We start from the raw sequence: 26261 nt of genomic DNA, 5'->3' as shown, positions 1-26261 counted from the left end.
TCCGCCCGCCGCCCCCCGCGGGCTGGGGCTCCCCGGCCGCCGCGCTGGCCCAGGGCGGGGGCGGACCCGGCCTGCAGGCCCCAGCTCCGCTCCGCCCCCCGCCCGCGGGCTTCCCCGCACGCTCCAGCCGAAAAGTGCTTCGAGTTTAGGTACACAGGTCGTTCGGGGCTCATTCGCCTTACTGTATGCCCCACCCAGGAGAACAACGTCCAGGGAAACTGGAAGCTTCGTCCGCACCCTCCCGCCCGCAGGCCCAAGCGCGCTCGCCGCCCGGCGCTCGGCAACCAGCCCGCACGCCAGCCTCCCCGTCTCCCAAGCCCTCCGAGCGCCCCTCGGGTCACGTGCCTGGACGGGAAAGTATCATCGAGTCCGTCCTCCCGCCTCCCAGAGAGGACTCGGAAGTACCCGGGAGTCGGCGCGGGCCCTTCCGGCCGGGCCGTCCGCGCTTTTGTCCCGCCGGCGGCCGGGCTTCCGCGCCAGCGCCACAGCCAGTACGTGAGTCCGCGGCTGCCCGCGCTCCCGCCCCCGGCCCTCGCCTGCCACGCCCTTCCCTGGGCGGCCAGGTCTTGGCTGCCCCTCGGGTCTCGGGCGGGATCTGGGGGAAGCGTCCCCCTCCCCCCTCCGCACTTCGGGAGGCACGTTCCGGGGGAGCGGAGCCGGTGTGCGGCGTGCCCTGCAGCCGGCTGGTTGTCTGGGCCCCAGCTCTGGAGGCGCGAGCGGCTGGGCCGGGTAGGGGCTGCACAGCGTCCGGACGAAGGCCGAGGCCTGGCTCTCGGCGCTCGGTACTGTTCGCTGCTTTCTCGGGCCGAAGGGGAGCCGAGCCTCGCGGGCTCTCCAGTCCTTGCCCCAGCGTGCCCCGAGCTCCTAGTGAACTTGGCCCCCGGACTCGAGAGTGTGGAGCGTGAGAGGGACCCCTAGGGGTGATGTGAGCGGCTCCTGCCCCGGTGCGAATGGAGCCCTGGCGAGCCCTCCCGGGCCGCGTGTGCACCTGCGGTGGGGGCGCTAGGAGGAGGGGCAGGTGTCCTCGGGATGCGGAAGGTGGGCGCCGAGCGCCCTGAGATGTGCGGACTGCGGCCGCGGGCCGCTTCCTTTTTGAGAACACGAAGGTTTGGTTTTGTTCATTTTAAGAATATGGTTAATATTCATGTGGTTCAGGTGTTTAAGATATAAGCAGGTATCAGTGACAGAGTTTGCTGCCGCTCAGTCCCTTCCCATGCCCAAGCCCCTAGATAATCACCTTCGTGAGAATGTAGCCATCCAGTCTTTTTTTTGTTTGTTTTTTGTTTTTTTAAGATTTTATTTATTAATTCATGAGAGAGAGGGAGAGAGGTGGAGGGAGAGGCCGGCTCCCTGAGGAGCAGAGAGCCTTATGTGGAGCTTGATCCTAGGACCCTGGACCCCAGGACCCAGGGATCATGACCTGAGCCAAAGGCTGACTTAACCCTGAACACCCTGAATCATCCAGGCTCCCCGTCTAGTTCTTTATGCAAATACTGGCCTATTGAATACAGTCAGTTCCCCTATTTTCACACAGGTGGCAGAATACTCTCCAGAAGTCTATCTCCTCTAGTCCTTCTTCCCCTGTATTGTAAAGGATCATCACCACACAGAGAGCTTAAAAAACAAGAAGCAGGGACCCCTGGGTGGCGCAGCGGTTTGGCGCCTGCCTTTGGCCCAGGGCGCGATCCTGGAGACCCGGGATCGAGTCCCACGTCGGGCTCCCGGTGCATGGAGCCTGCTTTTCCCTTTGCCTGTGTCTCTGCCTCTCTCTCTGTGTGACTATCATAAATAAATAAAAATTTTTTTAAAAATTAAAAAAAAAACAAAAACAAGAAGCAGCACTGTGGTAGTGCACCGCATATCGTTTGGATGTTTTTAATGTTCCTTAATTTTTTCGATCTATTCAGAGCCATTCAGGTTGTTTCCAGTTTGTTGTTACTTCAGCAGTGGTGCACTCAATGATGTTCTCCTAGGACATATTTTAGCAAGAGTTTTTTTTGGTTTCGTTTTGTTTTAAAGATTTTATTTATTCATTCATGAGAGACACACAGAGGCAGAGACACAGGCAGAGGGAAAAACGGGCTCCATGCAGGAAGCCTGATGTGGGACTCAGTCCCAAGATCCCAGGATCACACCCTGTGCCACCCAAGCGTCCCATCAAGAGTTTTTAAAGAAGGCATCAGCCAATATAATTTTTGTCTTACCTTAGCCACTTATTGGCAAATTGTTAAATATGCCAATCATTATTGTAATAGCTCCTATAGAGTGTTTAAAGAACAAATAAAACTAAATAGATTTTCTCTTCTGGATCTTGTGTTTATGATGCTTGGCCAGACTAGTCTAATAAACTAATTCTATTAATGACTCCCTTCCAGCCATTGTCTGCCCCTTTAGCTTCAGAAAATCTCTCAGCCTCCCTTTCAGAATGTCCTTTACTACCTATCCCCCAAGATGACTCTTCATTGCTACCAGGTATGAGAATTTTCTGTTTCATTTTTTACTTTAAGGGAAAAAAATCACCTTTAATCCTTACTTCTACTTTTAAGCAATAGAACCAACTCATGTTAATCATTTATACTTCTGGGTATAAAGAAACTAAATGCCAGTAATCACTAATGCACACACCATATGCTCTCCTTTCATCTGTATATCATTCTCACTTCACCTTGGTTCTATATTTCACCAATCCCATCTGTAACTTTCTATGTATGCTTTATTCTGAATTGGTAAGCATTTTGTGCTCACATGTGTTGTTTTCTTTTTCTTTCTTTGGTCTTTTAAGGTTTTTGTTTGTTTGTTTTTGTTTTTTTTACATTTGTTTCTATAGGTTCGACTTACCAACACATAGTATAACACCCAGTGCTCAGCCCATCAAGTGCCCCCCCCAGTGCCCCTCACCCAGTCATCCCATCCACCTGCCCGCCTGCCCTTCTACTACCTCTTGTTCGTTTCCCAGAGATACGAGTCTCATGTGTCACTTTTCTAAAATTTCCCACTCAATTTTACCTCCTTTCTCTTATAATCCCTTTCACTAATTCATGTATTCCCCGCATGACTGAAACCATGTAATGATTGTTCTTCTCCAATTGACTTACTTCACTTAGGATAATACCCTCCAGTTCCATCCACGTTGAAGCAGATGGTGGGTATTCGTCCTTTCTGATGGCTGAGTAATATTCCATTCTGTATATAGACCACATCTTCTGTATCCATCTTTCAAAGGACATCAAGGCTCCTTCCAGAGTTTTGCTATTGTGGGAAGTGCTGCTGTAACATTGGGGTGCAGGAGTCCCAGCAATTCACTGCATCTGTATCTTTGGGGTAAATACCCAGTAGTGCAATTGCTGAGTCATAGAGTAACTCCTTTTTTAACTCTTTGAGCAACCTCCACACGGTTTTCCAGAGTGGTGACAACACTTCACAACCCACCAACAAGGCAACAGGTCTCCCCTTTCTCCGCATCCTCTCCAACATTTGTTGTTTCCTGTCTTGTTAATTTTAGTCATTCTCACTGGTGTGAGGGTGGTTACCTCATTGTGGTTTTGATGTGTATTTCCCTGATGGCAAGGGATGTGAAGCATTTTCTCATGTGCTTGTTGGTCATGTCTATGTCTTTAGTGAAATTTCTGTTCATGTCTTCTGCCCATTTTGTGATTGGATTGTTTGTTTCATGGGTGTTGAGTTTAAGAAGTTCTTTATAGATCTTGATACGTCATTTGCAAATAATCTTCTCCCATTCTGTAGGTTGTCTTTGAGTTTTGTTGACTGTTTCTTTTGCTGTGCAGAAGCTTTTTATCTTGATCAAGTCCCAATAATTCACTTTTGCTTTTGTTTCCTTTGCCTTCATAAATGTGTCTTAAAAGATGTTGCTGTAGCCAAGTTTAAAAAGGATGTTGCCTTTGTTCTCCCCTAGGATTTTGATGGATTCTTATCTCACATTAGAGCTTTCATCCATTTTGATTTTATCTTTGTGTATGGTGTAAGAGAATGGTCTAGTTTCATTCTTCTGCATGTGGATGTCCAATTTTCCCAGCACCATTTATTGAAGAGACTGTCCTTTTTCCAGTGGATAGTCTTTCCTGCTTTGTCAAATATTAGTTGACCATAGAATTGAGGGTCCACTTCTGGATTCTCTATTCTGTTCCATTGATCTGTGTGTCTGTTTTTGTGCCAGTACCACAACTGTCTTGATGATCACAGCTTTGTAGTACAACCTGAAATCTGGCATTGTGGTGCCCCCAGTTATGGTTTTCTTTTTTAAAATTCCCCTGGCTATTCGGGGTCTTTTCTGATTCCACACAAATCTTAAGATTATTTGTTCTAACTCTCTGAAGAAAGTCCAAGGTATTTTGATAGGGATTGCATTAAATGTGTAAATTGCCCCGGGTAGCATTGACATTTTCACAATATTATTTCTTCCAATCCATGAGCATGGAATTTTTTTCCATCTCTTTGTGTCTTCCTCAGTTTCTTTCAGAAGTGTTCTGTAGTTTTTGGGGTATAGATCCTTTACCTTTTTGGTTAGGTTTACTCCTAGGTATCTTCTGCTTTTGGGTACAATTGTAAATGGGATTGACTCCTTAATTTCTCTTTCTTCAGTCTCATTGGTTAGTGTATAGAAATGCCACTGACTTCTGGGCATTGATTTTGTATCCTGCCACATTGCTGAATTGCTGTATGAGTTCTAGCAGTCTTGGAGTGGAATCTTTTGGGTTTTCTATATAGAGTAACATATCTAAGAAGAGGGAGAATTTGACTTCCTCTTTGCCAATTTGAATGCCTTTTATTTCTTTTTGTTGCCTGATTGCTGAGGCTAGGACTTCCCAGTCATATGTTGAATAGCATTGGTGAGAGTGGACATCCCTGTCTTGTTCCTGATCTTAGGGGAAAGGCTCCCAGTGTTTCCCCATTGAGAATATATTTGCTGTGGGCTTTTCGTAGATGGCTTTTAAGATGCTAAGGAATGTTAGCGTCCTCTATCCCTACACCCTGAAGAGTTTTGATCAGGAACGGATGCCGTATTTTGTCAAATGCTTTCTCTGTATCTATTGAGAGGGTCATATGGTTCTTGTTTTTTTTTTTTGGTTCTTGTTTTTATCTCTTGTTGATGTGATCTATCATGTTGATTGTTTTAGGAGTGTTGAACCACTTTTGTATCCCAGGGGTAAATCCCACTTGGTAACGGTGAATAATCTTCTTAATGTATTGTTGGATCCTATTGGCTAGTATCTTGCTGAGAATTTTTGCATCTGTGTTCATCAGGGATATTGGTCTATAATTCTCCTTTTTGGTGGGGTCTTTGGTTTTGGAGATGCTGGCCTCATAAAATGAGTTTGGAAGTATCGTGTCCCTTTGTATCCTTCAGAACATCGTCAGTAGAATAGGTATTATTTTTTCTTTAAAAGTTTGATAGAATTCCCTGGGAGGCCATCTGGCTCTGGACCTTTGTATCTTGGGAGATTTTTGATGACTGCTTCAATTCCTCCCTGGTTATTGTTCTGTTCAGGTTTTCTATATCATCCTGTTCCAATTTTGGTAGTTTCTGGTTTTCCATAAATGGATCTATTTCTTCTAGATTGCCCAATTTGTTGGCATGTACCTGCTAATAATGTTTTTAAAATCGTTTTTATTTCCTTGGTATTGGTTGTGATCTCTCCTCTTTTGTTTGTGATTTTATTAATTTGAATTTTTCTGTGTTTTTTTTAATAAGGCTGGGTAATGGTTTATCTATCTTATTCTTTCAAAGAACCAACTCCTGGTTTTGTTTTTTTTGTTTTTTGTTTTTTGTAAGATTTTACTTATTTATTCATGAGAGACATTGAGAGAGAGGCAGAGACACAGAGGGAGAAGCAGGCTCCATGCAAGGAGACCGATGTGGGACTCAATCCCAGGACCCCAGGATCTCGACCTGAGCCAAAGGCAGATGCCCAACCACTGAGCCACCCAGGCCTCCCTGTTGATGTATTCTACAGTTCTTCTGGTCTCTATTTCATTGAATTCTGCTCGAATCTTTATTATATCTCTTTTGCGTGGTGTATGTTTTACTTGCTGTTCTTTCTACAATTCATTTAGGTCTAAGGTTAGCTTGTGTATTTGTGGTTTTTCCAGTTTTTCAAAGGAGGCTTGTATTGTGATGTATTTCCCTCTTAGGACCGTTTTTGCTGTATCCCAAAGATTTTGAATGGTTGTATCTTCATTTTCATTAATTTCCATGAATCTTTTTAGTTCTTCCTAATTTCCTGGTTGACCCATTCATCTTTCTGCAGGATGTTCTTTAACCTCCTTGTGTTTGCGGTTCTTCCAAATTTCCTCTTGTGGTTGAGTTCTAGTTTCAAAACATTGTAGTCTGAATATATGTAGGGGACAGTCCCAATATTTTGGTATTGGTTGAGACCTGATTTGTGACCCAGTATGTGGTCTATTCTGGAGAGAGTGCCATATGCACTTGAGAAGAATGTGATTTTAGTTGCATTCAGATGGAAAGTTCTGTATATATGTGAAGTCTATTTGGTCCAGTGTATCATTCAAGGCGCTTGTTTCTTTGGTGATCTTCTGCGTAGAAGATCTGTCTTTAGCTGAGACCACTCTGTTGAAGTTTCCTACTATTAGTATATTATTATCAAAGTGTCTCTTTACTTTGGTTATTAATTTATATACTTGTCAGCTGTCACATTAGGGGCATAAATATTCACTATTGTTAAGTCTTGTTGGATACAGTCTTTAAGTATGATGCAGTGTCTCTCTTCATCTCTTACTGCTGGTATAAACTCTAATTTATCTGATATGAGGATTGCTATGCCAGCTTTCTTTTGAGGACTCTTTAAATGGTAAATAGTTCTCCACCCCTTCCATTTTCAGGCTGGAGGTGTCCTTAGGTCTCAGATGAGTCTCTTGTAGACAGCAAATAGATGGGTCTTGCCTTTTTATCCATTCCAAAACCCCGTATCTTTTGATGGGATCATTTAGCCCATTCACATTCAGCGTAACTATTGAAAGATAGGAATTAGTGTCATTGTATATCCTGGAAGATCTTATTCCTCCTTCCATTCTGAATGACAGCCTTGTTGGATAAAGTATTCTTGGCTGTATGTTCTTCTCATTTAGTACCCTGAATATATCATGCCAACCCTTTCTGGCCTGCCAGGTCTCTGTGAAGTCTGCTGTTAATCTTCTCATATTTCTCTCCATATAAATTAAGAATCTCTTGTCTCTCGCTGCTTTACACATTTTCTCTTTATCTCCAAAATGTGCAAGTTTCACTATTAAGTGTTAAGTTGTTGAATGGTTTTATTGATTTTTGGGCGGTTGTCTCTATCTCCTAGATCTGAATGCCTCTTTCCTCCTCCAGATTTGGGAAGTTCTAAGGTATGATTTGTTCAAATATACCTTGTGGTTCTCTGTCTCTCTCTCAGCCTCTTCTGGAATCCCAATTAGATGTATATTCTTCCTTCTCAAGCTCTCATTTATTTCCCTAAGCCTTTCCTTGTGGGCTCTTGTTTTTCTCTTTTTTTTTCTCAGCTTCCTTCCTTACCATCAACTTGTCTTCTATGTCACTCACTCTCTCTTCCACCTCATTAACCTTAGCAGTTTGAGCATCCAGCTTGGATTGCATCTCAATAAAGTATTTGTAATTTTGGCCTGTTTAGATCTCAGTTCTGCAGTAATGAAGTCTCTAGAGTCTTTTATGCTTTTTTCCAGAGCCCCCAGTAACTTTATAATTGTACATCTGAACTGAATTTCTGACATCGTATTTAAATCCAAATTCTGTTGCTCTGTGGCAGAGAGTATTGCTTCTGGTTCTTTCTTTTTGGTGAGTTTTCCTTCTAGTCATTTTGTTCTGCAGAGTGGCTGTATGAAGGGGCTGAGTCAAAAATATCAACCATAACGTAAATAAAATGCACCCTAGATGATTCCAAAGAGGTCAGAGACCAGAAAATAAAAGAAAAAGAAGAACAGAACAAAGTAAAACAAAGGGACCACTAAAGTGATAAACAAATTTTAAAACAAAGTAGTAAAAATAACAAGCCAAGAACCAAAAAGAAAGAAGACGGAAAAAAAAAAAAAAGGTAAAGAAAAGAGAAAAAGGAAAAGAGGAGGATGGTGGTGGTGAGGAAGTGGTAGTGAAAAGAGAATGTAGTCTACCTGAGGGGTCCTAGAGGGTGATCCTCTTGGTTCTGAGTGCATTTTGTTATATATGTTAGAAGATGCTCAATTCCAAATTTATATAAACCAGTAATACTTATGTAAAGCCCCAACATTGACCACAAAAACATAAACAAGATAAAAGAAGGGGACAGAATGGGAAGGAAGAGACTATAATCTCACAGAATGAAGCAGCACTGTATTCCACTTGGTTCTAGGTGTATTTGGTCGTGTGTTAGAAGGTACTAACTTCTGCCATTGTAGAACAAAACAAGGCAGAAAAAACAAATCTCCATTCTCGTGTATCTATCAAAATTAAATTGAATACGTTGAAGGGAATCTAGAAGTGAAACATATATCTAAAATGTATTTGTAGAAATATGAAAGTCAAAAAGGAAAAAACTTAAAAATGAAGAGCTAGTAAAATACTGTAGTTAATAAGGTAGGAAAAGAAAAAATATTGGAAATTTTTAGTCTGATATAAAAACGAGTCTTAATGGAATAAGAAAAAAAAGGACCCTCTAGTTCTATATACTATTTTCCCTCAACCTGGAGCTTGTCAGTGCTGCTTGTTAGGAAACTTGCTTTTCCCTTGTACTTCCAGCAATTCTTCTGGGAGTGGGGTGTGCTGTGCTGATTCTCAGGTGTCTGTGCCTGGGCAGAGATGCCCTACACCCCTGGCCAGGTTCCTGGCCCAGTATGACCTGTTTATCCTGTGAGGCCTTTGTTCCCTTGAGGCTCCGCCTCTCCCAGGCACAAGGTGAAACAAAGAGGAAAAAAAATGGTGGCAGCCAGATTTCCAGCTCTGGAGTGGAGCTCCCTAGGAGTAACTAACCGAAGTCTCCCGGTCCACACTGGCCTAGATGTGCTTGGGGTCAGGGGCAGGTGCACTGATCTGTACAGCTGTGGGGTGCACAGTGGCAGGAGAGTTCTCGCTTTCTTGTGCCCTCTCTGCTTCTGTCTGTCCTAGGGGGAACAGAGGATTGCTGCTTTGTCTGCTTTGGCACCCTGAGATCTTGTGGCACTGGACCCACACTCCCAGGGACCGCCTCTCCCGAAGGGAACACCTCTGTCTGTTGCCGGTCTCTACTGTAAAGGCCACTCTGGAGCCGTCCCACCTAACTGACTGGCTTCTCCCAAATGCCCTAGAAGGTTGTGGCGCTCCAGCCCTTTACTGAGATTGGACCGCGGTTTGTTGTGAGCTTTCCCCCAGGTGCCCCCTGCTCTAATAGTGACTCCAGAAATCTTAAGGCTTCACTGCCCTTCCTGTGATTTTTCCCAATTTCCCTGCACACTTTTCAGTCAGGGAAAACTCTGGCGTGGATTTTTAAAGTTCCCGCTTCTCCCGGCCTTGGCTTTCCTGCCCCAGAGGCTTTTGTCCCTCCACTTTAGCCCTGCTAGTTGCAGTTCTCCTCCCCCACTTTATTCTTTTTTTATTTTTATTTTTCGCCTTCCTACTTTGTTAGAAGCAAAAACTTTTCTCTTTGTAGCATTCCAGCTGTTCTTTTTTTAAATCTCAGGTCGAATTCATAGGTGTTCAGGATGTTTTGAAGGTTATCTAAGTAAGTTTGTGGAACCACATGAGTTGAGGACCCCACTCTTCTGCCATTTTGCCCCTCCCTCTCTAGTCATTTCCAATTCAAATATAATATCCAGGAATTAAGGTACCAAATCCAGGTATCGTATTTGTTGATTATGTTTGGTAATCTGGACATCCAGAGTAGCTGCTGATGTGTTGCTTGTTGCAGCCTGTTCATAGGCAGGACTTTTTTGCTGGAGTGAGCCAGAATTCTTTTGTGAGTTATCCAGGCTCTTGAGAAGTGGCCCCTGACTCCTGGGGCAGGGACAGTGAGAACTAGGGGCAGGGTCTTACTATGTACCCAGGCTTTTTTGGGCATTGACAGTAAAACATGAACAGCAAGTGCAGAGATGTCCAGATGTGGGACATGTGTAATTTGAAAGGAGTGGATGGCATTCTAAAGTTGGCACTTTTGACTGATGTAACCAGGCTGTTGGATCATGCTTCCTGCTGACAACTAGAGAGTTAGAGATCAGTTTCCCATCTAGCTTATAGAACTTTTAAGAAATTAAACCTTTCTAGACTGCTCTGCAGGAGTTGTGCTTTTGGAATGATTATTTTCTTGTGTCGTAGGGGATATATGACTTAGCTATAACATCAGTCATCAGTCTTTTTTTGGTAAGTTATTTAAATTCCAGTTAGTTAACACAGAGTGTAATACTAGTTTCAGGAGCACAGTATAGTGATTCACCACATCATACAACACCCAGTGTTCATCACAACCAGTGCCCTCCTTAATCCCCATCACCTGTTTCCTCCATTCCCCCACCCACCTCTCCTCTGGTGACCATCAGTTTGTTCTCTATAGTTAAGAGGTTAGCAGTCTGTTTCTTGGTTTGCCTCTCTCTCATTTCCTCCTTTGCTCATTTGTTTTGTTTCTTAAATACCACTTATAAGTGAAATCATATGGCAGTTTGTCTTTCTCTGACTTATTTCACTTTGCATAATACTCTAGCTCCATCTATGTCATTGCAAATGGCAAGGTTTCATTCTTTTTTGTGGCTGAGTAATATTCTGTGTGTGTGTGTGTGTGTGTGTGTGTGTGTGTACACCACCTCTTGTTCATCAGTTGATGGACACTTAGGCTGTTTCTATATCTTAGCTATTGTAAATGATGCTACTATAAACATCAGGGTGTATGTGCCCCTTCGAATCACTATTTTTATATTCTTTGGTTAAATACCTAGTAATGCAGTTGCTGGGTCATAGGGAAGCTCTATTTTTAACATTTTCAGGACCCTCCACACTGTTTTCCGGAGTGGCTACACCAGTTTTCATTCCCACCAACAGTGTAGGAGGGTTCCCCTTTTGCCACATCCTCACCAACACCTGTTGTTTCTTGTATGGGTAATTATAGCCATTCTGACAGGTGTGAGGTGGTGTCTCATTGTACTGTTGATTTGTATTTCCCTGATGATGAGTGATGTTGAGCATTTTTTATGTGTCTGTTGGCCATGTGTATGTCTTCTTTGGGAAAATGTCTGTTCATGCCTTCTGCCCATTTTTCAATTGGACTATTTGTTTTTTGGGTGTTGAGTTTCACAAATTCTTTGTAGATTTTGGACACTTACCCTTTATCAGGTATGTCATTTGCAAATATCTTCTCTTATTCTGTAGTTTGCCTGTTAGTTTTGTTGATTATTTCTGTCCCTGTGCAGAAGCTCTTTATTTTGATGAAGTCCCAATAGTTTCTTTTTGCTTTTGTTTCCTTTGCCTCAGGAGACATACCTAGAAAGAAGTTGCTCTGGCGGATGTCAAAAGAAATTACTACATGTGTTCTCCTAGGATTTTTATGGTCTCAAGTCTCATATTTAGGTCTTTCATCCATTTCTTAAAAATATTTATTTACTGATTTTAGAGAGAGCATGCGCAAGTGCGGGGAGGGGCAGAGGGAGAGAAAATCTCATGCAGATTGTCCACTGAGCAGATTTAAAGGTATATTAAAAAGCTCCGGTGAACAAAACAGTATGGTACTGGAACAAAAAGACACATAGGTCAGGGGAACAGAATACATAACCCAGAAGTGAACCCATAGTTATATGCTCAATTAATCTTTGACAAAGCTGGAAGGAATATTCAATGGGAAAAAGACAGTCTAGTCTCTTCAACAAATGGTATTGGGAAAGCTGGCCAGCAACATGCAAAAGAATGAAACTGGACCGCTTTCTTACACCATACATAAAACTAAATTCAAAATGGATGGAGAGCCTGGGTGGCTCAGGTGGTTAAGCATCAGACTCTTGATTTTTGTCACAAGTCATGCTCTCAGGGTCATGAGATGGAGCCCCATGTCAGACTCTGCTCAGTGGGGAGGGCAGGGAACTAGTTCCTTTGCACCTCTTCTTCCCTCTGCTGGAAGTATTCTGTTTCTGAAGTTTTTCTAATCCTTCAAAGCAGAGTCAGTCCTCTCCCTCTCCTCTCTCATCTGTGTCCTGTGTCTGTTATTTTTATCATGTGTTGTTTTTTTTGTTTTGTTCCGGGTTTGTTTTTTTTTTGCCAGATTTTTATTGCCTGCAGATCCACTAGCTGCAGTCTGCCAGCTCCTTGATGACAAGATCTTACCTATCTCTCAATCCCCAGGACCAGCCCAATGCCTGGGGAAAAAAAGCAGGATATGGATCATAATCTAAATTCTTTGGGCAACATTAAACCTCAGAGGTAATAGATACTAGAATACATTTTGTTTCTTGTAAAGATAACTTAATATTTTGTTAGAAACTCTTTTTTTTTTTTTTTAATTTATTTATGATAGTCACACAGAGAGAGAGAGAGAGAGAGAGAGAGGCAGAGACATAGGCAGAGGGAGAAGCAGGCTCTATGCACCGGGAGCCCAATGTGGGATTCGATCCCGGGTCTCCAGGATCGCGCCCTGGGCCAAAGGCAGGCGCTAAACTGCTGCGCCACCCAGGGATCCCCTTGTTAGAAAACTCTTGATTGTCTTTATATTTTAGCAGATGTCTTGGTCTATCTGGGCTTCTATAACAAAATATACACTGGATGATGTATAAACAGCAGAAATATATTTCTTATAGTTCCAAAGGCTATGAAGTCCAATATTTTTTTTTAAATTTTTATTTATTTATGATAGTCACAGAGAGAGAGAGAGAGAGGCAGAGACACAGGCAGAGGGAGAAGCAGGCTCCGTGCACCGGGAGCCCGACGTGGGATTCGATCCCGGGTCTCCAGGATCGCGCCCCAGGCCAAAGGCAGGCGCTAAACCGCTGCGCCACCCAGGGTTCCCTGAAGTCCAATATTAAGGCACTGAAGAAATCAAGGCACCAAAGAAGGTCATCACAGAGGTGATGACTTTTTTTTTTTTTAATAAGAACACTAATTCCATTCGTGAAGATTCTGCTCTCCTGACCTAAGCATGTCTGATAGCCCCACCTCCCTCACCTCTGCCCCAGTACTGTAATCTTTGAGGACTAGGATTATAACATGAATTTGGGAGGAGGGGACACAAACATTCAGACTATAGCAGCAGCATTTATCCTATTGCTGGCTTTTTATGTCTTGGCACTTTTCTGCCTGTGTTTTGACTGATCTTTTCTTAGACTGGTGTTGATTCATACGAATCTCATTGCAAACCATCAATTTTTAGTAAAGAGGCACATTTATATTAATCTGCTTTGATTTCAGTCATTTCACCCAAGAGGTTGGGTGAACTATGTGGGGTGATAATACACTGTGCCTCCATCCAAACAAGAGGTTAATTTAAGTAAGGCTGAAATAGGGATACTCCTACACCAGGAGTTAGACATGAAATATTTGTGATTTCATGCAGACCAGACCAGTCAGCAGCCACACAGGGAATCCCAGAGAGTATGAAGTAGATGAAGAATTAGCTTATCAGAGAAAGTCAGGAAAAAGGGTCCAGCTGGGCCAAGGATCAGTGAATATAGTAGCAGTGATGGGTAGTGGGTAGGTTAGCATGGTGCATTGGTGTCCAGCAAGTCACTTGAGGTGGCCAGATGCAGAAGGCTTCAAGTGTCATACTAAAAGCCTGAGAAGACTTAATATTGGGAAATGACCAGGTGTGCATCTTTCAAAACTTAAGGTAAGGAGACCATGGCAGAAGTTCAAAGTATAATTTAGGAAGGCTTAAACTAAGGCCTTTAGCAGTAGGAATAAAATTAGGAGTAGGGACTTGAGAACTATTGAGGTAATAGAATCAGCTAGTCTTAGGGGCTCTTTTGGATGTGGAAGGATGAGGAGAAGACAAGTGCTCACTTCTGATTTAGGTAAAGGGGAGGACAGGGATGGGCATGAGGGCCTATAATTGAAGAGAGCAGTCTGGGCCAGAGATGATCCGAGAGGTGGCTTGTAAGAGTGGTAGGAGCCACATATATAGAAATGACTGCCCAGGGAGAATATGTAGAGTCAGAAGAAGAAAGATTTAACATGGAACATGATGGCCAGGAACATCTAAGAGACAGCAGGTGGGGAATTTGTTCCTGGCCCCAAAGAAGCTAATGCAGGGTGGTGTGGGTGAAAGAAATAAGATTTAGTAGAGGAGGCATGAGGGAAAGTGAGATGTGAAGATGACTTTTTCAAGAGATAACTGAGCAGGAGGCAGGATGGCAAAAGCAGTATCTGGAGGGGAAGGTATAGTTGAGGGATTTTTTTTTTTTTTAAGATTTTATTTATTTATGAGAGACGGAGAGAGAGGCAGAGACAAAGACAGAGGGAGAAGCGGGCACAGGCAGGGAGCCAGATGCAGGACTTGATCCTGGAACCCCAGGATCACACCATGAGCCAAAGACACACTGAACTACTGAGCCACCCAAGCATCCCAGTTGAGGGAATTTTTAATTTACATTTTGACCTTTTTAAAACTTTTTATTTGAAAATCATTTTAAATATATAGGAAAATGTCAAGAATAAGAATGGTAAAAGGATAGCCTTTAGCCATATTTACCTATAGTTAACATTTTACTTCATTTTGTCTTCTCTTTTGCTCTTTCATAATACATACTTTTTTTTTTTTTTCTGAACCATTTGGAAATAATGCATGCATCATGGCCTCCTACCCCTAAATACTATAGTATGTATTTACTAAGGATAAGGGATGTTCTCTTGCATGAGTAGAGTACAACTGTCAACTTCAGTACATTTAAAGTTGATACTATGTGATCTATATTCCAGTTTTGTCAGTTGACACAATTACTTTTTTTATAATTTTCCTTCCAGTACAGACCCACTACAGGTATAGTGTTCAAGTCTCTTTAGCCCTTTTTAATCCGGAACATTTCTATAGCCTCTCTTGTCTTTCATGAAAATGCTATTTTTGAAGAATACAAATAGTACTTGGAGTAGAACAGTCTTCATTTTGGATTTACCTGATGTTTGCTTGTGATTCTGAAGCTCAGGTGATGAATTTTCACAGGATGTCACTTCTGGAAGCATATGATGTCCCACTGCCACCATTGATGATATTAATTTAGAACACTAAAATGAGGCACTAATTTCTCCACTGTGTAGTTATTGTTTTTTCCCTTTCATTCTGGGGGGAATATTTTAAGATCATGCATATATACTGCCCCTTCTCAAAATTTTCCCCACATTTAGAATTCAGTGATAATTCTCCCCTAATCCAGTCTGCTCAGATAGTAACAAAATGCTGATTTTTTTTTTTTCAACTCTACTATTTTCCCCACATTTACCAACTGGCCCTGGCATTCTGCTGTAAGTAAGCAGCCTCTCTTTCTCCCATTTATATATGTATGGACTCACGAAATCCTATTTGCAATGCTTTATAATTCATATTATAAATAATTATTATGGAACCTAAATTGAGTGGTCAAGCTGGCTTATGGTCTTGTGGTCTTGTGACATGCCCCTGTTGTTTTTACTTATTGGTGGAACAAGATGCCCCAGCTCATCTTGTGTGTATTCTGCCCCTGCCTAGAGTCTGCCATTTCTCTGAGGAGCTCTGGTTCCTTTTAGTAGGCGTGGGCGTAGAGACCAAGACCAGGGTGCCGGATGTGCTTATTACCACTAAGTTTTTTTTCCTTCTTAGCTTTTCAGGAAAGAGGTTGGAAATATTTATACATACACAAACACAAATATGTGCACACACATAATTTAGAAATCATGAATTCACACCAATGCTTCTGATTCCTCACAGGGTTTTTCTTGCCTTCCTCACGGTTTTTCTTGCCTTCCCCTTACTCCATATTTTTGTTTCTTCCTTCAGGAGAGCCCTGGCTTGCAACTAAATGAACACATTTACTTAGTCCCCTAATACATATAAAATTGTTTCAAAATCACCTTGCCCATACCTCTGCAAAAAACAAACCTGCTTAAAAAGAGTACAGTTGTTTTTAGGACTTCACCATCCTCTTCCAGCCTCCCCAAGACTGAGAGTATATAGTATATGATTACATATTCTGTGATACATGCCTAAATTATGGGTTGTACTTTTTAAATTTTTGTTTCTTTCTGTGGTTATAGAATCCATGTGAAACACAAATGAACTCTTTTTGCCATTTTTTTTCTGGCTTAGCTGCTTTTCCTTTTTCCAATTCCCATTTATCTTTGAATATGTAGAACATTATCATGCTTCCATAAGTAAAAAACTGTGCAAAAAGCTGTACTTAGAGTGTCTCTCTTCCCTATCCCTTTGCTCTGTTCTCCCCATTTCACCACTTAGAGATAATGGGACTTTACTGATTTCTGATTTCTCTCATTACTGTAAAGATAAGCAGTTACATGCTTGTTTTCTTATATGTGCCTTTTTTATATAAAGATATATATATGTATATTTATCTATATCTATATATACTCTATATAAAGAGTATATACATACTTTTTTAATATAAGATATATCTTACATATATGTACTCTATATAAGGCATATCATATATCTTATGATTGTGTATATGTATAGTGATTATATATATACATATATATATATACACACACACACATACACACACACACACACACACAATTTTTTCTTTTCATGTATCCTGAAAATTGTTTCTTCTCAATCAATAGAGTTGTTCCCCATTCTTAGTACTCCATTGTATATATGTGTCGTAGTTTATTTAACCAGTCTTCTATGCTTAGACACTAATTTTTCCAGATTCTCTACTTAAAAATAATGCCCCTGTGAATAGCTTTGTGTACATAACTTTTTTGTATTGTTGGAATTTCTATAGGAATTTTAGTCTTTTTATTCTCAACTCCTGAAAAAATTTTATATGAGGGATTATTAGCCCTTATACATGATGCACGTTGCAAATATTTTCTTTCATTTTGTCATTTCTCAATTTTGCTTATAGCATTTTTGCCATGTAATTTATACAGTCAAATTTATCCATCTGCTCTTATTGCATGTGAGTCATAGTTTGAAAACTTTTTCTTTTCTTTTTTTTTTTTTTAAAGAATTTATTTATTCATGAGAGAGAGGCAGGCAGAGGGAAAAGCAGGCTTCCTGCAAGGAGCCTGTTGTGGGACTCGATCTCAGACCCCAGTGTCATGTGCTGAGCCAAAGGCAGACGCTCAACTGCTGAGCCACCCAAGCATCCCTGAAAACTTTTTCTATACTTAGGTTATGGAAGTATTCACTTGTATTTTCTTCTAATATTTATATAGTGTCACATTTTTTATATTTAAAACTCTGCACCATTTGGAGTTTATTCTTAAATATGGTATAAAGACTGATCTATTTTTATATTTTTCCAAATGGCTTTATAGTTGTTCCAACACTATTCTCAAGACCATCTTTGCACCAATAATTTGATATGTCATCTTTATCATATGCTTGATTTCTGTGTGTAATCAGGACTATTTCTGGGCTTCCTATTCTATTCCATTTGTCTGTCTATACATTGGTGCCATCCTGCTTTAGTTATCAGAGGCTTTGTGGCATATTTTAATACCTAATGTGACTAGTCTCTGCATTCCTTTTCTGTTTCTCTCTAGCAATTTTTGTGTGTTTATTTTTTAAACTTTAATTAGGCTCCATGCCCAGCATGGGGCTTGAACTCATGACCCCAAGACCAAGAGTTGCATGTTGTACTGGCTAAACCAACCAGGTCGTATGTTTACTTTAGAAGATTTGCTGTTATGGCTGTAGGAATATGAACATCTTTCTCTCCTGAGGGTGGAGGATGAATAGATGTGGAGGGACCGAGGTGAAAGAGAATGAATAGAGCATGGTCCCTGATGTGTATGGGAGCAGGATTCAGAGCACAGATAAAAGCCATGTTACTCTTGATGGTTATGGAATTCCACTGCCTGTCCAGTAGCCCTCACATTTAAGCAACATGGACTGCTCTGCCCAAAGTAGTAGAGACCAGAGGAGTGCTTTCAGAGGAAACAAAGAATCCCTGCCTGAGCCCTAAAATCTGTTTTAGGAAGAAGTTTACCTTTCCTAAGTCCTGTGCTTTATACCAGGTTCCAACTTTGATCAAATAACCAGACCTCAAATAATAAATAGTAATAATTATGCATATAGCACTCACCAAGTAGTAGGCAACACTTATATTATCTCATTTTATATTCATGTCAACCCTATTGACCTCATTTCAGATGAGAAAACTGGCACAAAGAAGTTAAATAATTTTCTCAAGGTCATGCAGCTAGGTATTTGAACCCAAGTAGTATTTCCTTTGCTTGTGGTTTCTAATCTTTGATATGCTCTGATTGCAGTTAGCCTGTTTATAAAGTGAGAATAGAAAGTATTTTTGCCTGGCATGCTGGAGCATGCTCTTCCATATAGAATTCCTCCCTCACTACTCACTTTCCAGGATCCGGTTTTCTTTGGAGGGGAGGTCCAGGAAGCCAAACCAACTCCAGGAAGCAGCAGTTTGCTTTATTTCTCATGTCTGTCGTGACTGTCTTTATGCTTTCATTACCATCACCCCAATAGTACAACTTGGGTATTGACTTCTTCCCTTTTTTAGTTTTGCCTATGTAGTTCTGCCTTACTTATTAATTTTTCTGTTTCTTTTATTCAGAGATTTCTTCTACTCTTTTTTCATGACTAAATGATTGTTTCCAAAAACTGATCAGTGTTGTCCTTGATTCTGTGCATCTTTTCAACCCATTTCAACTTGCCCTCATGCTAAATTGTTATGTAAGAATAGAAAAACTCTTTGTTCTATTGAAAATCCAGGGCTCTAACATTTTAACTTTAGCTCCACAGGGGCAGAAATTTTGGCATGCCCCCTGTTGTGTCCCCTGCAGTTAAAAATGGTACTTAATCACACACCATGCAGTCAATAAACACTTGTCAAGTATATGAGTAAATTTGGATGTAATTCTTCCAGTTTCCTCTAAATAAAGTGAACAGGTATCATTTTCATTTTCTTGGTTTAGTGTCACATTTGAAGACGAGGGGCACTGAGGATGAGAAATCAACTGAAAAGTATGAAAATGTTGGAAATGCAGAATCTATGTGGCCAAAAGTGGAAGGTCTTCACAAGGATAATATATTGGAATCTAAGGTTGGTGAAACTTGTGATTGGAATAGCAAGGTAGAGAATCAACTGGAAAATCCTGAGGGAAAAAGAATGAAGGAAGACAAAAGTGGCATGAGGGAAAAGATTGGCAAAGCCAAGAACGCAGCAAATATAAAGACAGAACAGGAAGACGAGGCATCTGAGGAAAGCCTACATCCAAGCTCAAAACATGTTATACACCAAACTGTCTCTGTAGAACAGATAAGTAGTGAACAAGACAAATGTATGGAGAACATTAATGGAACCTCTCATCCTGGTCTACAGCAGAAAACCAGTATTGTTAAGAAGTCACACAAATGTGATGAGTGTGGGAAATCATTTAAATATAATTCCCGCCTTGTTCAACATAAAATTATGCACACTGGGGAAAAACGCTACGAGTGTGAGGACTGTGGAGGGACTTTCCGGAGCAGCTCGAGCCTTCGAGTCCACAAACGGATCCATACTGGGGAGAAGCCGTATAAGTGTGAAGAATGTGGGAAAGCCTACATGTCCTACTCCAGCCTTATAAACCACAAAAGCACCCATTCTGGGGAGAAGAACTGTAAATGTGATGAGTGTGGGAAATCCTTCAATTATAGCTCTGTTTTGGATCAGCATAAGAGGATCCACACAGGAGAGAAGCCCTATGAATGTGGTGAGTGTGGGAAGGCCTTCAGGAACAGCTCTGGTCTCAGAGTCCACAAAAGGATTCACACAGGGGAGAAGCCCTACGAATGTGACATCTGTGGGAAAACTTTCAGTAATAGCTCTGGCCTTAGGGTGCACAAGAGGATCCATACAGGCGAGAAACCTTATGAATGCGATGAATGTGGGAAGGCCTTCATTACTTGCAGAACACTTCTAAACCATAAAAGCATCCACTTTGGAGATAAACCTTATAAGTGTGATGAGTGTGAGAAATCGTTTAATTATAGCTCTCTCCTCACTCAGCATAAAGTGATCCACACTGGAGAGAAACCTTATGAATGTGATGAATGTGGGAAGGCCTTCAGGAACAGCTCAGGCCTTATAGTACACAAAAGGATCCACACAGGAGAGAAACCTTACAAGTGTGATGTATGTGGCAAAGCATTCAGCTATAGCTCAGGCCTCGCAGTTCATAAAAGCATTCACCCTGGGAAGAAAGCTCATGAATGTAAGGAGTGTGGAAAATCCTTCAGCTATAACTCCCTTCTTCTTCAACATAAAACCATTCATACTGGAGAGAGACCTTATGTATGTGATTTGTGTGGGAAAACTTTCAGGAACAATTCAGGCCTCAAAGTCCACAGGAGGCTCCATACTGGGGAAAAACCATATAAGTGTGATGTGTGTGGGAAAGCCTATATCTCACGCTCTAGCCTTAAAAACCACAAAGGGATCCATCTTGGGGAGAAGCCCTATAAATGTACCTATTGTGAGAAATCTTTCAATTACAGCTCTGCCCTTGAACAACATAAAAGGATTCATACAAGGGAGAAACCTTTTGGGTGTGATGAGTGTGGAAAAGCCTTCAGAAATAATTCAGGCCTTAAAGTACATAAACGGATCCACACTGGGGAGAGACCTTACAAATGTGAAGAATGTGGGAAAGCCTACATCTCACTCTCAAGCCTTATAAATCATAAAAGTGTACACCCTGGGGAAAAGCCCTATAAGTGTGATGAGTGTGAAAAAGCCTTCATCACATATCGAACCCTTATAAACCACAAAAAAATTCATCTTGGGGAGAAGCCCTATAAATGTGATGTATGTGAGAAATCTTTTAATTACACCTCACTCCTTTCTCAACACAAAAGGGTCCACACTAGAGAGAAACCTTATGAATGCGACAGGTGTGAGAAGGTCTTCAGAAACAACTCAAGCCTTAAAGTGCATAAAAGAATCCATACTGGGGAGAAGCCCTATGAATGTGATGTGTGTGGAAAAGCCTACATCTCACACTCAAGCCTTATTAACCATAAAAGTACCCATCCTGGCAAGACACCCTACACCTGTGATGAATGTGGAAAAGCTTTTTTCTCAAGCAGAACTCTTATAAGCCATAAAAGAGTCCATCTTGGGGAGAAACCCTTCAAATGTGTTGAGTGTGGGAAATCTTTCAATTACAGTTCACTTCTTTCTCAACACAAGAGGATCCACACAGGGGAAAAACCTTACATATGTGATAGATGTGGAAAGGCATTTAGGAACAGTTCAGGTCTCACAGTACATAAAAGGATTCACACAGGCGAGAAACCCTATGAATGTGATGAGTGTGGGAAGGCATACATCTCACACTCAAGTCTTATTAACCATAAAAGCATCCACCGTGGACAGCAGCCCTATAATTGTGAGTGTGGGAAATCCTTCAATTATAGATCAGTTCTTGACCAACACAAAAGGATCCACACTGGAAAGAAGCCATACCGGTGTAATGAGTGTGGGAAGGCTTTTAATATCAGATCAAATCTCACCAAGCATAAAAGAACCCATACTGGAGAGGAATCTTTAAATGTGACAAGTGTGGGAAGTCACAGTGACACATCACAGAAGAGAACTCATGAGGGAGGCAATGCTCTGGATGGGACCAAGATGAGCATATCTGTACAAGGCAGAGCTTACAAAGTCTCGACTCAAATGGAAGAAAAACCTTATGAGTGTATGAATATCTGAGCTCTTTGTTCATGGCTTGTAATTTATATATGTAACTATGAGTACTCTTTGGTGTGAACTTCATCATAGCCAGCAAGGAAGCCTCCAGTGTCAAGGTAGTTGAACCTTTATGAAACACAAAATAGTTTATACTGGGGTTAAAACCTATGAAAGTGACAGAGTGATTTAAAAACCTTCAAAATAAGCAGACATTTCTGGACATAAAACACATGGATGAGGAAAGGACTTAGAAGTCATATAGTTACCATCAGAAAGTTCATATTTGAGTAAATTCTGTGAATAGAAATGGGGGAAATTCAGGCATAGCTTTGAATCCTAATTATACATTGGTTAGTGGAGAAAATACAAGAAGGGCTTCCCAACAGGCAAATTCAGGGAGAGATAGGCTTCAGGGAATATAAACTTAATAGTAGTGATCATGAAGTATAAATTTGATATAATTGAATTATTTGTGAGGGATGATGATAAAATTTGAAACAATTGGATTTTGTTGTAGGAAGAGTAAAAAGTATAGACATGAATCTAGCAGGAAATAGTCATTTAAAAAACGTAAGTTGATTGGACTATGGTTGTAATGTGATACACTGGTTGAATGGGCAAAACTTTTAAAAAATTTCAAGTGAACCCCTTCAGTGAATGATGAAGTGTGATGAGTGAAAACCCTACCTATGCTACAATTATGAGATTCTACAGAAATTCAGCACATTAAATAACTAATGGAACATGTCTTCAATGTGAATTTGCACTTATACAAAAATAATTGATTCAGGGATTCCTATGAATAGGAATGCTGAGAAGGTCATTTTACTAGAAGAGCTAGAAAGCTAAGTAGCTATTGACAATTGAGGGATTGGAAGAAATTCATGCTCCTTAATAATCCTGTTAAATGTTTGATTGTTTTGGAATGTGTTATTGTAAAGATTTCATGTACTACATGTGTGTATTGTCTGTTATAAAATGTTATGAATACTTTGTTCAGGGCTCACTCTGTCTTGGCCATGAAAAGGAAGATAGTTGTGGTGAGGTAAGGTGCAACTCCAATAAAAAAATTACTTAAAAGTAAACAGGCTCTGACTGACTTTAGATGGAGCAGTATGCATAGAACACAGTTTGTGTGTCCCATCTTTTGTAGAGTAAGTGAGACCAGATGCAAAACAGGAAGGGGGCTTATCCCACAGGGCTAGTAGCTCAGGTTTCACAAGAAATTAGGTGGTGTCTCCACCAGAAGAAGTGAAGAATGGATTGATCCTCATACTGGACCTAGATCATAGTTCCTGGGAGTGGGCATGCTGTGGGACTGATCTGTCACCTCATAGAAATAGTTCTCTTCGGAACAGAATTTAACAAATGTTTTATGTGTAAAGCTGTTAACTAGGTGGCTCACAGGGTAAAAGGAGAGTCTTCTGAGAGTTAAGTAAGCTGTCCAAGAATACTCTGGGTGGGGCTTGTCTTTAGAGGCTGAATTCTAGTCCTGTGTTTTGGCTCCAAAATCCACTCTCTTTACCAGAGAGAGCTAGATAGCTTCCTGGCCTTCTAGGGTTTGTCTCTTGCCTTGCTGTGTGGCCCTACATAGTTTCCATGCCTCCTCTTTAGGGGTATAAATCTTTTTTAAAAAAATAAATTTATTTTTTATTGGTGTTCAATTTGCCAACATATAGAATAACACCCAGTGCTCATCCTATCAAGTGCCCCCCTCAGTGCCCGTCACCCAGTCACCTCTACCCCCTGCCCACCTCCTCTTCCCCACCCCTAGATCGTTGCCCAGAGTTAGGAGTCTCTCATGTTCTGTCTCCCTTTCTGATATTTCCCACTCATCTTTTCTCCTTTCTAGGGGTATAATTCTTTCACTTTGTCTTCCACCAGTAAGTTTTGATGGAAGGAGAGGGACAGAAATAGGAAAGGGAGAGGGAAAGAGTACTTTTGCCATTCAGCTCCACTTAAGAACACCACAACAGCACTTCCTTCTCTACATGGAACACTGACCCTCTCCACAGACTTGGATTAATGGATTCAGCAAATACTCTGTTGATGATCTGCCAGGCACAATCCCCTGTCCTAGCAACTAGGCAGCAGGAGTGAATAAAGAATAGGTAACGGAGAAAGTCCACAAGCAAAACCACACTAATGGAGGCTGAAGTGAGTGTAGAGAGGAAGGTGACCACCATCAATGGGGAAGGAGGAGGCAGTGATGGGACAGTTGCTTTTTAAAAAGGGAGGAGTGGGAAGTAGGATGGTCTGATTAAAGGCATTCGAAAAGCTCACATATCCTCAAAAGGGGCTGGTTGTTTCAGGGTTGGTGCATCACAAGCAGAAAGGAAGGCTGTAGAATATCAATTTCAAGGAGTAGCCAGGTATCGATCTTTCATTTACTTGAGGCCACCATTGGCTTGAACATCCCTCCATGCACACACCCCCATGTACTTGAGCTCCACCTGGACCTAATGTACCACCTGCAGTTGGGAGAGAAATGGTAAATAACAAGGGAGAAGATGGCAACCACTTAAATGGGGATTCTGAGTGCCCCAGTCTGCTGAGTACTGGGACATGCTCCCACTGAGACCTCCACTGACTCTGACCCACAGGAAATGGGCCTCCAGCCCACCTAGGGCTAAATAGCATATGGCTCAAGCAGATCTCAAATAAATTTCCAGTTGTGCCAGGTGGACTTTGTGGTACAGATCCAATGAGCTGATGCAGCTGCACCTGTTCAGGTTCACTTGTGCTTGTTTAGTGAACACCATCCCCCACCACTATAGAGAAAATGCCTGATGTGCAAGAAGAGAATTAAACTTGCAACATATAGGTAAATCAAAACACTATTATTTTATTTTATTTTATTTTTTAAACACTTTTTTTAAAGCGGTGTCTAATACAGAGGACTTAAAGATAGAATTGAAATATTAGATAATAGTAGGTAAATTGAAAGCTGGAAGATCTGCATGAAAGTGGCCTAAAGTGCTTGTATTATTTCTGAGGAGGTCAGGATGCTCTTAGCTCTTTATTTTGTTAACTATGTATGGTAAGTGGCATGAGCAAACCAGAAGGATGGAAGTCAAGTATCTAAAGATCTGGACTGGAAAACCTCAAAGTCTGGAAAAGAGAAAAACCAATATTGAAAAGACAGGACAGTATCTTCTGGTAAAGGCTCAATTTCATACCAACAACAATGAAAAGCTGCATTTAAAAAAATCTAGATGGCATGCTGCCCCTTCCCCTCAAGAAAGCATTGAGAATAAAAAAAATCGCTTAAACAAGACAGTTTAAAAATGAGATCCTGTCATCAGAGAAGGGAACACCAAAGCAACTTATGTCCTACACTGTTAGCTGATTTTGCACAGCTGGGTCCCACTTAACCAGCCATAGGGAGTGAGGACTACAAGGTCAGGGCCAGGCCCACCTGAGGTGAATCTTACATGAGAACTTTCCGAAGTTAAGCTGGCTTCCCAAAGTGCTACATCCTCAAGATAAACCATCCTTCAGACCCAAGGGAATGTAGAGACAGTGGCCTTGTAACTGAACAGAGCAATAGAAAGGGAAGAGAGGGATGCCTGGGTAGCTCAGCAGATAATTGGCTGCCTTTGGCTCAGGGTATGATCCTGGGGTCCTAGGGATTGGTCTGCATCAGACCCTGTGGGGAGCCTGCTTCTCCCTCTGCCTGTGTCTGCCTCTGTGTGTGTGTCTCTCAAGAATAAATAAAATCTTTTTAAAAAGGGGGGAAAGAAAATACCCCTAACACCTTGTAGGTTACTGACCAACCCTTATGATCCAGGTAAACACAACCTGAGCCCTGGCTAAAGCAAACACAAGGCATCTTTGGTAGAGGATTTCTTCAATCTAGACCTCAGGAAAACTTTTTAAAGGTAATTTTTCAGGAGCAGTTAATAAGCAAGCAAAGATAATCAGGCACGAGGGGAAAAGGCAATATGACACAATCAGCAGAAAAGATTCACATGGGCTTTGCATGTTATCAGATACATGTTTTTGTATTGGGTTTTTGTAAAAATATCTTGGTAAAATATTTAAAGATGTATTTGGCTACAGATTGTGACAAAGTTAGAAGTAGAATTGGTGAGCTGAAAGATGAAGGTGAAGAAATTATCCAGAACACAGACAACATGGGGTTAGAAAAATGACTGGGTGATGGACACTGAGGGGGGCACTTGATGGAATGAGCACTGGGTGTTATATGTTGGCAAATCGAACTTCAATAAAATATATTTAAAAATATGGTAAAATAGAGAAGGTAGGATTTCACTGGGAAGTTTTACATATATGTAAAGTCACAGTCTCAGAAGGCAAGGACAGACAGAGAAAAGGGCCAAAAATTCACAACTGGGGCTGTGAATTTTCCAGAGCTGATGAAAAACAAGTCTACAGATTCAAAAGCCTAAAGAGTGCATTTACAGAAATCACATCTAGACACATCATAGTGT

The 26261-nt window shown here is 41.4% G+C and overlaps 1 protein-coding gene across 5 annotated transcripts; it reads left to right on the top strand.

Moving 5' to 3' along the window:
• On the top strand, nt 1–22892 carry ZFP62 (ZFP62 zinc finger protein). 5 transcript variants are annotated; one of them, XM_025446790.3, is made up of 3 exons: nt 2–491; nt 2376–2472; nt 19049–22892. In XM_025446790.3, exons 1-3 carry the CDS (start codon nt 186–188, stop codon nt 21826–21828), a joined length of 3183 nt encoding a protein of 1060 aa, XP_025302575.1. In that variant the 5' UTR covers nt 2–185; the 3' UTR covers nt 21829–22892. The 5 variants fall into 5 exon arrangements, with proteins under 5 accessions (XP_048971910.1, XP_025302575.1, XP_025302576.1 ...); XM_025446793.3 differs by lacking the exon at nt 2376–2472 and adding an exon at nt 12302–12379 and having other exon boundaries at nt 444–491; XM_049115953.1 differs by lacking the exon at nt 2376–2472 and having other exon boundaries at nt 1–729.
• Nucleotides 22893–26261: the final 3369 nt, after the last annotated feature.

The sequence above is a fragment of the Canis lupus genome, chromosome 11, assembly GCF_003254725.2.
Source record: "Canis lupus dingo isolate Sandy chromosome 11, ASM325472v2, whole genome shotgun sequence".
Taxonomy (NCBI): domain Eukaryota; kingdom Metazoa; phylum Chordata; class Mammalia; order Carnivora; family Canidae; genus Canis; species Canis lupus.
This window is presented reverse-complemented; position numbering and strand designations above follow the sequence as displayed.